At 45.2% G+C, this 12,849-nt stretch overlaps 1 protein-coding gene across 5 annotated transcripts; it reads left to right on the forward strand.

The window, feature by feature from the left end:
• Positions 1-605: 605 nt before the first annotated feature.
• LOC125530283 (peroxidase 42-like) lies at positions 606-11,392 on the forward strand. Of its 5 annotated transcripts, none has more exons than XM_048694679.1 (4): positions 606-905; positions 3,474-9,818; positions 9,897-10,277; positions 10,358-11,392. In XM_048694679.1, the coding sequence occupies exons 3-4, from the start codon at positions 10,014-10,016 to the stop codon at positions 11,219-11,221; spliced, it is 1,128 nt and encodes a 375-aa protein (XP_048550636.1). In that variant the 5' UTR covers positions 606-905; positions 3,474-9,818; positions 9,897-10,013; the 3' UTR covers positions 11,222-11,392. The 5 variants fall into 5 exon arrangements, with proteins under 5 accessions (XP_048550636.1, XP_048550634.1, XP_048550635.1 ...); XM_048694681.1 differs by lacking the exon at positions 3,474-9,818 and having other exon boundaries at positions 614-905; positions 9,892-10,277; positions 10,358-10,543; positions 10,625-11,392; XM_048694677.1 differs by lacking the exon at positions 3,474-9,818 and having other exon boundaries at positions 9,892-10,277.
• The last annotated feature ends 1,457 nt before the right edge of the window (positions 11,393-12,849 follow it).

The following is a 12,849-nucleotide window of genomic DNA, read 5'->3' on the forward strand; positions in this document are numbered from 1 at the left end:
TGTGGGCCCACATGGCCGCCGAAACGAAGGGCATCAAGGCAGAGGTTTTTCCCCTGCTGGGGTGGGGTGCGCTGGCCGCTGGGTCGAGTGAAAAAATGTCAGGAACCTGACCTTGGGTAGTGCTAGTGACTTTAGTCCCACCTTGGATATGGGAGGAGGCTAAGAGCTCCTTATAAGGGAGAGTGCCACATTCCCTTCAGGCCGGTCTTTTGGGATGTAGTGGGCTCTTTGCTTATACTGGAGTGTCCGATGCGCACCGAAATCGTCCGAACATATGCCAATGGACCGGGAGCTGAGCCTAGGCTGCTAACAAGTGGTACCAGGGCTGGGCCCCACGCCATCCTAAGGGGGCTTCTCTAGGGGGGTGGGGTGTCAGGAACCTGACCTTGGGTAGTGCTAGTGACTTTAGTCTCACCTTGAATATAGGAGGAGGTTAGGAGCTCCTTATAAGGGAGAGTGCCATATTCGCTTCAGGCCGGTCTTTTGAGATGTAATGGGCTCTTCACTTGTACTGAAGTATTCGATGCGCACCGAAAATGTCCGAACATATACCAGGAGCTGGGCCCAGGCTGCTAACAAAAAATGGCTAGACAGTCGACGTCACGGGGCTCCACGTACCACTTGTAGTCAAAGTACGAGCTTATCGTCACCTCCAGCAATCAGCAGCCACCCGAAGCCTTCTTTGCCCCAAATCTTCGGCAATAGCCAGTGCATTCCGGCAAGCAATTGCCTCCATCGTTGTCGGATCGGTGAAGCCAGCGTCGATTACGCGGGACGCTCCCAAGAAGCTGCCGTCCGCCGCCACCGCCCCTCGAGCCTGCTTCTTCGCAGGAGAGCATCGACATTGACCTTGACACAGCCCATAGGGGGCGGGATCCACTTCGGCCGGCTCGCACGAGCAGCAGGTACCAATTCGTTGCCCCTCTTCTGTGATGCAGTTGATTGTTCTTATAGAAATCGCTGAACCAATCCGTAAGTTGACATTGGACTTTGATATGCCTCTTCCGTGGATCGCTGAACCAATCCCACATCATGACTACTATTTTCACAAACTCTTCCTGCAACAGTGAGTCGATTAGATTGAAGATCAACTGTTTAGCATCGGTATCTTGTGTGCACGCAAGATGTTTGACAATATGCTCCTCTGCCGGGACATCATACACTCCAGGAGTGCAATATGACGGCAAGTCTTTAATGACGTCAGCATTACACTATGTAATGATTTTACTATGTCGTCCAAATATCTACCTAAAAAGAAAACTGTCATCAATATTTTCCGGTATTTTTTCTTCTGTTTTTTAGCATTACTTTGATGCATATGATTTTTTATCCATAATAAAAAGGTGAACTATGGATATATCTTTTGTTCCGTGATCAGAATTTTTAGTTCACTATAGTCACGAATTTCTTTTGCTGAATTTGGCCATCTTTTCGTTCAGCAGTTACATTTTTTTTGTTTAACATAGTCAAATCTTTGGTGTGTTGCAATCACGTGTTGAAAAATGTTTTGTTCACTGCAGTAAAATGTTTGCTTATTCTAAATTGTCTATTTGTTGTATTCAATATTCGGTTCATAAAAACAGAAACGTGTGGTTTTCTCTTAAAAAACACAAACATGTGGTTCCAACATGTGTCGTAAAAAATAAGTATTTTCAGAAATTTCACTTTTGGGAGGCTTGTATGCAATCTAGCAAGCAACAACCGTAGCCAACTTGTTTTTTTTTCGAAAAGGGGGAGATCCCTAGCCTTTGCATCAGAACGATGCATACGGCCACATTTATTAATAAGCAAATAAGTTCATCACATGTCTTGAAGTCTCAAACAAACGAACCCAAAAAATGCTCACAAAGAGCGGAAGAGTAAAAGTAAAACCACAACCGGCTGGCAAAATAAAGATTGGAAAACTAATGGCCTATCATATTACATAACCGCCATCCAAACCGGTTGAAAATAACCCGTTCTACCATCTCCCATCGGATAAATCCAGTAACCAAACGCTCCCTGGCCTCCGTCGGAGTGAGTAGCGACCACATACGGATCAATGCAGTGGCTCGGAAGATAAACTGCAAAAAATGAGTATTTGTTGTTCTGTTAAAAACCAAATCATTTCTGCAGTTCCAGACTGCCCATAATAAAGCACATACTCCTACACGAATGTGTCTTGCTGTTATGGAATCTATCCCGTCAAGCCACGTCTCAAATAATGTGTTGATAATATTCGGAGGAGTAATATTAAAAGCTATGTGAACAGTCCGCCATAAATTTTTTGCCAACGGGCAGTCAAGAAAGAGGTGTTTGATGGATTCATCCCGGTCACAAAAACTACATTTTTTAGATCCAGTCGAGTTGCGTTTTGCCAAGTTGTCCTTAGTTAAAATGACTTGTTTGTGTACAAACCACATAAACACTTTAACTCTCAAAGGTACTTTGACATTCCAGACATGTTTCGAACTAGGAATAGAGCTAGCGTTGATAACATCCAGATACATGGATTTAATCGTAAACTCTCCATTCCTAGTTAGCTTCTAGCACAACTGATCTGGTTGTTGAGAAAGCTGCACATCCATCAATCGTCTCACCAGATGAAGCCAAGCTTCCCAAGGGTTTCCGGCTAGCGTTCTCCTGAAGTGGACATTGAGAGGAGTGGACTGAAGTACTGTCGCAACGAAGGCGTCTCTCCGTTGAACAATGCTATAAAGAGAAGGATATTGAAGCGCGAGAGGTGTTTCCCCTAGCCATGTATCCTCCCAAAATCTCGTAGAGGTACCGATTTCGACTATAAACTTTGTCCTATTGAAAAAAACTGATTTAACTCTCATCAGTCCTTTCCAAAAAGGCGAGTCCGTCGACTTCACTGTCACCTGGGACAAAGTTTTGGAATGAAGGTACTTATTACGGAGAATATGTGCCCATGTGGCCTCCGTCTCTACAGATAGCTTATACAGCCACTTGCTGAGAAGACATCTGTTATTCACCTCGAGATTTTCGATACCTAGGCCCCCTTGGTCTTTCGGTCGACAAATAATATCCCATTTAGCAAGTCTATATTTTCTCTTCAGATCATCACCCTGCCAGAAGAAGTGGGAATGATAGAAGTCTAGTCTTTTCCGAACTCCAACTGGTACCTCGAAAAAAGACAAGAGAAACATGGGCATACTCGTGAGAATCGAATTAATGAGAATTAACCGGCCCCTGTATGACATTAGCTTGCCCTTCCAGCAGCTCAGTTTCTTCTCAAATCGATCCTCAATGCACTTCCATTCTCCGTTTGTTAGCTTACGATGGTGAATTGGTATATCCAAATACGTGAAAGGTAAGGCCCCCAATTCATACCCGAACAATTGTTTGTACGCCTCTTGTTCCTTATTGGCTCTACCAAAACAGAACAATTCACTTTTGTGAAAGTTAATCTTTAACCCGGTCAATTGTTCGAATAAGCATAACAACAACTTCATGTTTCTCGCTTTTGCCAGGTCATGCTCCATGAAGATGATAGTATCATTGGCGTACTGTAGGATAGACACACCTCCATCAACTAGATGAGGTACCAGGCCACCTACTTGACCAGCATCCTTAGCCCTTCCTATTAGAATCGTCAACATGTCGACTACTATGTTGAACAGAATAGGTGACATCGGATCTCCTTGTTTCAGGCCCTTATGTGTTTGGAAGTAGTGACCTATGTCGTCATTCACTTTAATTCCAACACTCTTTTTGCGTGAACGATTCTACCTGGCGATCAAAACCTTTCATGCGCAAGGCCTGTTGAAGAAATGGCCATTTGACTTTATCGTACGCTTTCTCAAAATCCACTTTGAAAACAACCCCGTCTAGTTTTTTCGTGTGAATTTCATGGAGCGTTTCTAAAAAACATTTATATAATATAAAAAACATTATATGAGGTTGAGGTTGGTTTATGAAGAAAGAGATAAATTATTAAGCCAGATAATTATTGGACACACGAAATGGAAAATAATATAAATAGGAAATGAGGCTCCAGTTACATTTGTTGCTATAATATCGACAATGTTGTCTCACAAATCAGGATGCTAATGAAATACAAAAACAATTTGGAGTTATAAGATACACAAGTTTGAGGGAAGAGAATAGGTATACTGATCCATCAGAATATGAATTCGGTATGAGATGCCTATGTTTTCCGAATTCGGTATGACATACTTAGCATCTCCTCTCTTGCTGTGTTCAAATGGTCCCTTTTTATGTCGCCCCTAAGGAGAGCAACTATAGAAGACACCATATAAGCACTTAAACTATAAAAAGAACTACCATTTTAAAGGTTTATGGTCAAAAAATCCACTTTAGCAAACGCCCAATATCATCCTCAATCTGTAAAAAAAATTGGATGCACTCTAAAACACCTTCTTAAACTGTAAATGTGAGTTTTAAAACCAAAATTTAGGGTGCACTCTATATCTCCCAATGCATGAAGGGTGGGAAATTTACGACCAACCGCTCACCTCTCAACACCTTCTTCCCTTCCGGCCGACCGCTCCTCGCCAGGCTGCTGCCTACTCCGCCCATTTCATGCCACCAAACCATGTCCATACGCGAGCACCATGAGCGATGTCGGCCGGCCAACAAGTGGCAGCGGCAGCTGTCGAAGGCAGATTTGCGCGTGAGAGGTGTTAAGCTTCAAGCACTAGCCAATGCAACCACAAGTCTGAACTGATGAAAAGGGCTAGTGCAATCTACATATATTGTAACATCCCCTCTCACGTGTGATGGGGAAGACAAGTCAACACATGCAACCGGAAGAGAGTGACGGCGCGCGAAACTCACGTATGACTCAAGAGGCCACTATGTGGACACAAAGGGGGGGCTACTAGCATTTTTTAATAAATTGCGAAAGTCAGGATTTGAACTCAAGACCTTAGCTTTGATACCATGTTAAGCTTCATGCACTAGCCAACACAACCAAAAGTCCGAACTGATGGAAAGGGCCAGTGCAATCCACATATACTGTAACAAGAGGGAGCGGGGAAGAGGAATTGAGAGATGCCGCCCGTCGAGCAGCCGCTCGAGCCTCACTCACAGATGGCCATTGGCACGTAGGCCACTCCCTGCTGCTGCCCCCCCCCCCCCCCCCCTGGTCATTCCGGTGCGTCACCATCAATACCGGCTCCAAGATAGCGGTGGCGCACCATCCTCGACCGCAAGGCCACTGGCTTCACTCTGGCGCGGTGCCGCCACCTCCCAAGCTCTTATTCGTGCCACCAAACCATGTCCATATGCGGGGACCATGAGCGATGTTGGTCAATGAGTGGCAGGGGGAGGGGGAAGGCAGATTTGCGCGTGAGAGGGAGCGGGGAGGAAGAATTGAGAGATGCCGCCCTTCGAGCAGCCGCTCGACCCTCGCTCGCAGATGGCCATTGGCACATAGGCCACTCCCCGCTGCTCCCTCCCCTCCTCCCCTGTCGCTCCAGTGCATCACCATCAATACCGGCTCCAAGACAGCGGTGGCTCACCATCCTCGACCGCAAGGCCACTGGTTTCACTCCGGCGTGGTGCTGCCATCTCCCAAGCTCTTATTCGACCGAGGAAATCCGTCTAGGCGCATGCCAACAACTTGCCCTATCCTTTCTTCCCAGCGGGTGGCAGTAGCATGCAGTGGCCAGCTGTAACGAGGCAGGGTGGATCAGGGGCGGTGACGGACAAGACGAGGTAGAGCAAGAGGGTGGCGGCTCGAATTGGGTAGCGGAGCGCAGCAAGGAGACACTACCACAGGTGACGGTCCCTGGGCCCGTCAATGCGGCCCCGTCCATCACATATCTAGTAACCCATATATTACGGGCCCATATTTTCTGCCCGTCACATACATTAATTTTGGAGTTAATTACATCCATGATACATAAACGTGCTTGGAGATAACAGAATCATACATAATCTTGAAAATTAGTGAAAAGTGGTACACTAACTCAGATTCAGGTAACAAATTCATACAAAACTGTATGAATCAACCCACAGGCCATTGTTTATTTACAAAAAGAACCATGAAGCTACATGAATTTGTACAACAAAGATCCTAGCCTTAAAATTCCCAAATCTACCGATGTGTTCGTCGCAGCAGAGGGCGGCTGCCGCTAGAGCCCAGCAGCGGTCAAGCACATCCACCAGCAGCAGCAGAAATAAGAAGAGGCAGCCCCGGAGGGTCATGCTGCACGACCCGCCCGCCGCGGAGGAGCCCTTCGATGGCGCCGCGATGGCGGGGTCTGGCGAGCCACGCAAGAGGTAGCCATCGGTGAGCGGCGATGGGAGAGAGAGCGGGGTGTGAAGAAGTCCCTCCAGCGGCGGCAATAGGAGACCGAGGCGGTCGTGCAACAAGAGTCAGGCGCCGCCCGGGCCACTGCAGTTCAGCGTGGTGGTGACCAGTGGGTACAATGAGATGTGGGTTTGGGCAGACCGGGAGGTCCTGCCTCGCTGGTGAGGTGTACGACCCGGATGTTTAGATCACCTGTGCGAGAAGCCACGAGTCGATAAGAAGGGAAAAAAGAAAAGAAAAAAGGAGGTACCCACTGCCTGGTGGGGCCTATGCAGTAGAGGAAATATACAGCCTTAGTTTTTGGATGTTTGACTTCGTGGTCCACTACTATTAGAGTCTCTAAAAAAATTCTAGGGTACACTGCAAAATCATTTTAGGGGCTTGAACTATTGGGTATCTGCTAGAGTTGTTTTTATAGATCTCATTCTTTGAGCCAGTTCTCACAAGAAAAAAAACTACTAGGTAGAATCAAATTCTGATGTATGCCCTGCTGATATTTTGACAACCCGGTTAAATACTTAAATAGTTAACCATTGTAAATAATTGTAATGCACTTGTTCGTTTGCTTTACTCGTATTCCTGGTTGTGTGATTGAGACATCCAATCAATGGTTTGAGACACTAACAACTGTAAGCTGAATCCTTTGGGCCTCTCCATTTGCGTAGTTTCCTATCATGATTTGCTAGTGCATGGTACATGTTTTGAAATCACCTCATCAACGCATCTAAGAAATAAGGAAAGTGCACTATTCTAGAATAGCCTCGGCATCCGCATCAAAATTCATGGAATTTTCTATTTTTGGTATAACATTTTTGTTTTCTGTTTTCTGATTTTTGAGTTAGTAGTAACTTTAACAAAAACGAAAACCATGTGCAAGTTTAAAAAGTTACACATAACTGTTAGAAAAAAAAATTGTTTTCAACTTTGGAAAGTTAATAGTAACATTCAAAACTTATGTTTAACTTTTTTAATAATTATGTATAACAGTGTAACTATGTTGACTGACAAATAAAGAGTTTTTCTTATTTCTCGGTTAACTGGGAGATAGATAGTAGACCCTAATGTTTTATGTCTTAGGGTAGTTTTGTATCTAAAGGGTACTTCATTTAAAAAAAATTAGGCTCAAAGTGAGTATGCCAACAATAAATTAATTAACGTGCCTAAGCTGCTGTGCAAGAATAGTATGCTAAGGGCACTCCAATGAGGCCATGGCAACGTCCCATAACTTGTGCCAACTCTGCAAAATCTTACGTGCATGAGAGAGAAATAAGAAAGAAAAGAGAGGTTGTATGTTAGATAACCAGCAATAATAACAAATATAAATTTCCCTTGCTCCTCTCATTGTAGGTGTGGTCTGAATAGAATACAAAATACAACAACAATTTATTGACAAACTTGCATAAAGATAATATGGTGGACACAACAACCTTTTTTTTGTAATTAATTAGAGTTCCACATTAAGAAAATAGCTAGCTGGACACTCTTAAGGCACAATGCAAAGTGGAGCACCTATACCCATGTTTTGCCCCCCCACCCCCCCTGTTTTATATTTACTCGTATTCCCAGTTGTGTGATTGAGACATCCAATCAATGGTTTGAGACACTTACAGTTGTACTCTCTTCGTTCCAAATTACTCGTCGCAGAAATGGATGTATCTAGAACTAAAATGCATCTAGATGCATCCATACTTGCGACAAGTAATTCGGAACGGAGGGAGTACAATTGTAAGCTGAATCCTTTAGGCCTCTCCATTTGCGTACATGTTCTGAAATCACCTCATGAATGCATAATATTTTCTATTTTGCTATTTCTTGGGCATCTAAGAAATAAGGAAAGTGCATTATTTTTAGGAATAGCCTCTGCATCCGCATCAAAATTCATGGAATTTTCTATTTTTGGTATAACATTTTTGTTTTCTGATTTTAGAGTTCTAGTAACTTTAGCAAAAACAAAAACCATGCGCAAGTTAAAAAAGTTACAAATAACTATTAGAAAAAATGTGTTTTCAACTTTGGAAAGTTAATAGTAACATTCAAAACTTATGAGTAACTTTTTTAATAATTATGTGTAACCATGTTGACTGACAAATAAAGAGTTTTTCTTATTTCTCAGTTAACTGAAAGATAGATAGTAGACCCTAATGTTTTATGTCTTAGGGTAATGTTGTATCTAAAGGGTACTTAATTTAATAAATTTTAGGCTCAAAGCGAGCATGCCAACAATAAATTAATTAACGTGCCTAAGCTGTTGTGTAAGAATAGTATGCTAAGGGCACTCCAATGAGGCCATGGCAACGTCCCGTAACTTATGCCAACTCTGCAAAATAGTTCGTGGATGAGAGAGAAATAAGAAAGAAAAGAGAGGTTGTATGTTAGACAACCAGCAATAATAACAAATATTATTATATTTTCCTTGCTCCTTCTCTCATTGTAGGTGTTGTCTTAATAGAAAAAAAAATACAACAACAATTTATTGGCAAACTTGCAAAAAGATAATATGGACACCACAACCTTTTTTCGAGTTCCACATGAAGAAAATGGCTAGCTCAACAACCAACCACCTGCTATACCCATGTAAGTATGTAATCTCCATGGTTCAGTTTTTTTTAATATAAAGGCAGTGGTAGTTTTCTCTCACTGTCATTCAAGGTTCAATAAAAATGCAAAGTTGGAGCATTTGGAAGGGCCTTAGAGCATCTCTAGCCGTTGGAGCCCTCAAGAATACCACCGAACCAAAAAAGTTGATGCCAAATGCTTCATCCGGCGAAATAGAAGTGCGTGGGGAGGGCATCTTCCCAGCCACACCCCACCCCAACCAAAAGTTTGTGAGGGAAATGATTAAGTGGGCCAAGAAAAAGGACATGTGGAGAGATACGATTCGCCGAAACTTCCGCCGGCGCCCCCAAGAGCCCCCCAACATGCTGGGTTTTGGTTGGGTTTGCCGGCGCTATTTTGACGTCCTGGGGCGCGCTGGGGCGTGGCCGGGCCATTTTTCGGCAAAAAGCACTGTCCGAGTCTCTTAGAATGATGGGTTACTTATCTTATAGGGATGATACAAACAGTGCTACTTTGGAATTTGCTCGTTCCTTTCTGCTATAAACAATTTGGCAAAACCTGAAGCAGAATTAGAGCGAAAGAAATTATGTCTGATGAGCATACACTTGGATTACAAAAGAACTAGAATGAGTAACAAAAGAACTAGAATGAGTACAACATCAGATGAACGATGTAATTCTATCCAAGATCAATCTTTGCTGAATTCGACGAAAGTCGCAGTGTATGCAATTACAACCTCCTTTTTGAGGGTCTTACGCATGAGGAATCTTTGAGATTCCCTAAAGACTTGGTGTTAAGATCGTAGAAATGAGGGGATCGCACTAGACCACCAGCACCAAACCGACCATGGCGAAAGTTACCACGCACATGGGTTGTCGACAAACCACGTGCAGACTTTAGGGAAACTGGGAATAATCAAGACTTCTTCCTCTCTCAGTCATGGAAAATCTGCAGGCACACAACCATTAATTAATCAGTAGAGGTACATTTTTTGGATCACCACATGGTCATTCTGTAGCTTGCTAGCGACTTGATCCAGTGCATGTGCTCTGTAGCTCAGATCGGCATCAGCTGCAGAGGTGTGCTCGTCTTATACATGACAGCATCTCGTTGACGCCAGGAAGCCACACTCCGGCAGCTGCAGCGAATTTATGCAGGTCGAGGCTAGCTGAGATCCATGGCGTCGAGCAGGGCGATCTTGGCCATGGGCCTCCTTGCCGCCGTGCTGTCCCCCGCCTTGTCAAAGCGGTCGTTTATCTCCATGCCAGCCGACGTGAGTAGTCCTGTGACCCTGGCCAACGGCCTCTCCTACGGCTACCACGCCAACTCCTGCCCGCAGCTGCAAGACATCGTGTGGCCGATCGTGGAGAGCGCGGTCCTGGGTGAGGTGGCCATCGCCGCCGGCCTCCTCCGTATCTTCTTCCACGACTGCTTTCCTCAGGTAGGGGGAGACTCTTGATTCCACTTTGAACTGCTCGTTATTTGTGTGTTTCTGCTTCAGCCTAACCGGCGGCACTTCAGGGATGCGATGCGTCCGTCCTTCTGACGGGACCCAACAGCGAGCGGGACCTGCCGCCGAACCAGACGCTGCAGCCGCGTGCGATGCAGCTCATCGAGGACGTCCGCGTCAAGGTACACGCCGCCTGTGGCGCCACCGTCTCCTGCGCCGACATCATCGCCCTCGCCACCCGCGACGCCGTCTTCGTGGTACGTGCACACGTCGGTCGCTGCTGTTGTACTGTACAACGAAAGCATCTCCCTACCTCACTCGCGAAAGAACCTATGCAGGCCGGGGAAAGCGAAATGTTCTACTTCTACGACCTGCCGCTCGGCCGGTTTGACAGCCTCGAGCCGGCTAATAGCAGCGCCGTCTTCGACCTCCCGCAGTCCACTGCCGACGCCGACACGCTCATCAACGCCTTCAAGAGCCGCAATCTCGAGCCCATTGACCTCGTCGCGCTCTCTGGCGCGCACACCGTCGGGAAGGCGCACTGCAGCTCCTTCAACAACCGCTTCTCCGAGGACGCCGACTTCGCCAGGAGGCTCGCCGCCAACTGCTCCAGCGACCAGAACCGGCTGCAGGACCTCGACGTAGAAACCCCCATCGTGTTGGACAACCAGTACTTCAAAAACCTGATGGAGGGAAAGGGGGTGTTCACCTCCGACCAAGTGCTCATCAGCGACGGGCGCACCGACTGGGCGGTCAAAGGCCTCGCCGAGAACAAATGGTGGTTCTACAGCCAGTTCCGTGACTCCTTGGTGAAGCTGAGTCAGTACCAACCCGGAGGAAACGTGGGCGAGATCCGCCGCAACAGCTGCTTCGCGCCCAACGGACAGAGCATTCCCGCCACCGCCGGTGACGAGGGGTTCGCAGCCTCTGCTTGAGTTCACCGCTGACTACGGGATCGTCGTTTAGTTTGCTTGTAGTAAGAGTATAAGCTAGTGTGTGCTGTGCTTCGTTCAATCCTCTTTCGTGATGGCTCAGAACACGTTTGAAACAGTTGCACGGGGTTTGTTCCAATAAGACTGGTCGTAATGGAAGTATCATAACTAGTATCATGCATGCCAACTAGGCAATTTAGATGATGTGGCATAGAATTAAATGAAAAAAGAAAAGGTTGAGTATCATATTATGATATCGTATCATAATAAATGCTACACTACTATATGTCATGCATGACAATAAATAAAGTCATTTACGATACTACTATATAATACTATGAATTAGAGAGGTAGTATCATACACTAGTATCATATGCATGATACTAACTTATGATACTACCCATTACAAGCAGCCTAAGGTGGTGTTTGGTTCTCTAGAAGTAGGACTTTTTCTAGTCCCAACTAAAAAGTCTCTAGTCCCTAAAAAGTCTCTCCTTGTTGAGCTTATTAAATGACCATATTGCCCCTAGTATATAGGAAAATAACAATCAAATAACACCATGGGGTGGCGGGCCAATGGGTGCATTGAGGGGTATTGTTGGAAAAGTCTTCAAAAGTCCCAAAAAGACTCTCCTTGAGAGTCTTCTTCATTTAGTCTCAAATGCCTAGTTTAGTCCCTAAAAAGTCCCTCCCGTTTGATAAAAAAGTCTCTAAGAGGGACTTTTTCTAGTCCCTACATAAAAAAGTCCCTGAAAACAAACATCCCCTAATACTACACGGGCTTTTACAGGCTCTTTACATAATTTACCAAACAATAACTCTGCCCCCTCGGGGGTGGGCTCCGTTCCACCTCCTAATTCCAATAGCAAACGTCCATGTTGCCAAGTCCGTTGACACCGTGAACAATTCCTCCGTGGCATTGCTCGAGTTTGTTCACTCAGGTTTTGTTTTTGGTTTGCGCACCATGGAGAGATTATGTGGATGAACTATGTAATCTTGTTTCCGATCGAGATGTCCTGTTTTGATATAAACTTTTTGGTACTCGATGACTTGGATGTATTTTATCTTTACTCTTATAAAAATCTGAGTTGGTGATGATGGTGTGCCTGCCATCTTGCGATATAGGTTGTCAGATCTATTTTGCAAAAAGATACCCGTACCTCTCTTCACATTTGCAGATAAGCCCTTCCATCATTCATCCTTATCTCCCACAATCTCATTATTGAGCAATTAAAAAAGGAAGCCAATGTAGCACGCAAAGGAATCCCAATAGCCGACACGAAATGCTTGTTCTGTGGTAAGGCTGATGAGGACGGAGCACACGTGTTCATAAAATGCAAGTCAGCGAAGGAAGTGTGGAGGGACCTTGCCATGGAGAAGGAACGTATGGAGCTGGAGACTATTACGTCCGTGCATGGGATGATAGATTATCTTTGGGGTCTCGATGAAAGAAAGCGGCTACACGTGCTCACCTTTTGGTGGTTGTGGTGGTCAAATAGGAACAAACTCAGAGAGGGAGAGTTGCCTCTTGCGGCAGCAGAAGTGGCGAGGCGAACCAGAAGCAATGTTCTCGAATACCTATATATCTTTGGGAAAGTAGCTGTCAAGGATAACCCAGAGAGATGGCGACC

The sequence above is a fragment of the Triticum urartu genome, unplaced genomic scaffold, assembly GCF_003073215.2.
Source record: "Triticum urartu cultivar G1812 unplaced genomic scaffold, Tu2.1 TuUngrouped_contig_6201, whole genome shotgun sequence".
NCBI classification, from domain to species: domain Eukaryota; kingdom Viridiplantae; phylum Streptophyta; class Magnoliopsida; order Poales; family Poaceae; genus Triticum; species Triticum urartu.

What these genes read in the sequence shown, in the direction of transcription:
- LOC125530283 (XM_048694679.1), top strand. Translation starts at nt 10,014, where the DNA reads ATGGCGTCGAGCAGGGCGATCTTGGCCATGGGCCTCCTTGCCGCCGTG. An exon ending in TCCACGACTGCTTTCCTCAG is followed by an intron (nt 10,278 to 10,357) that starts GTAGGGGGAGAC and finishes GCGGCACTTCAG; the next exon opens with GGATGCGATGCGTCCGTCCT.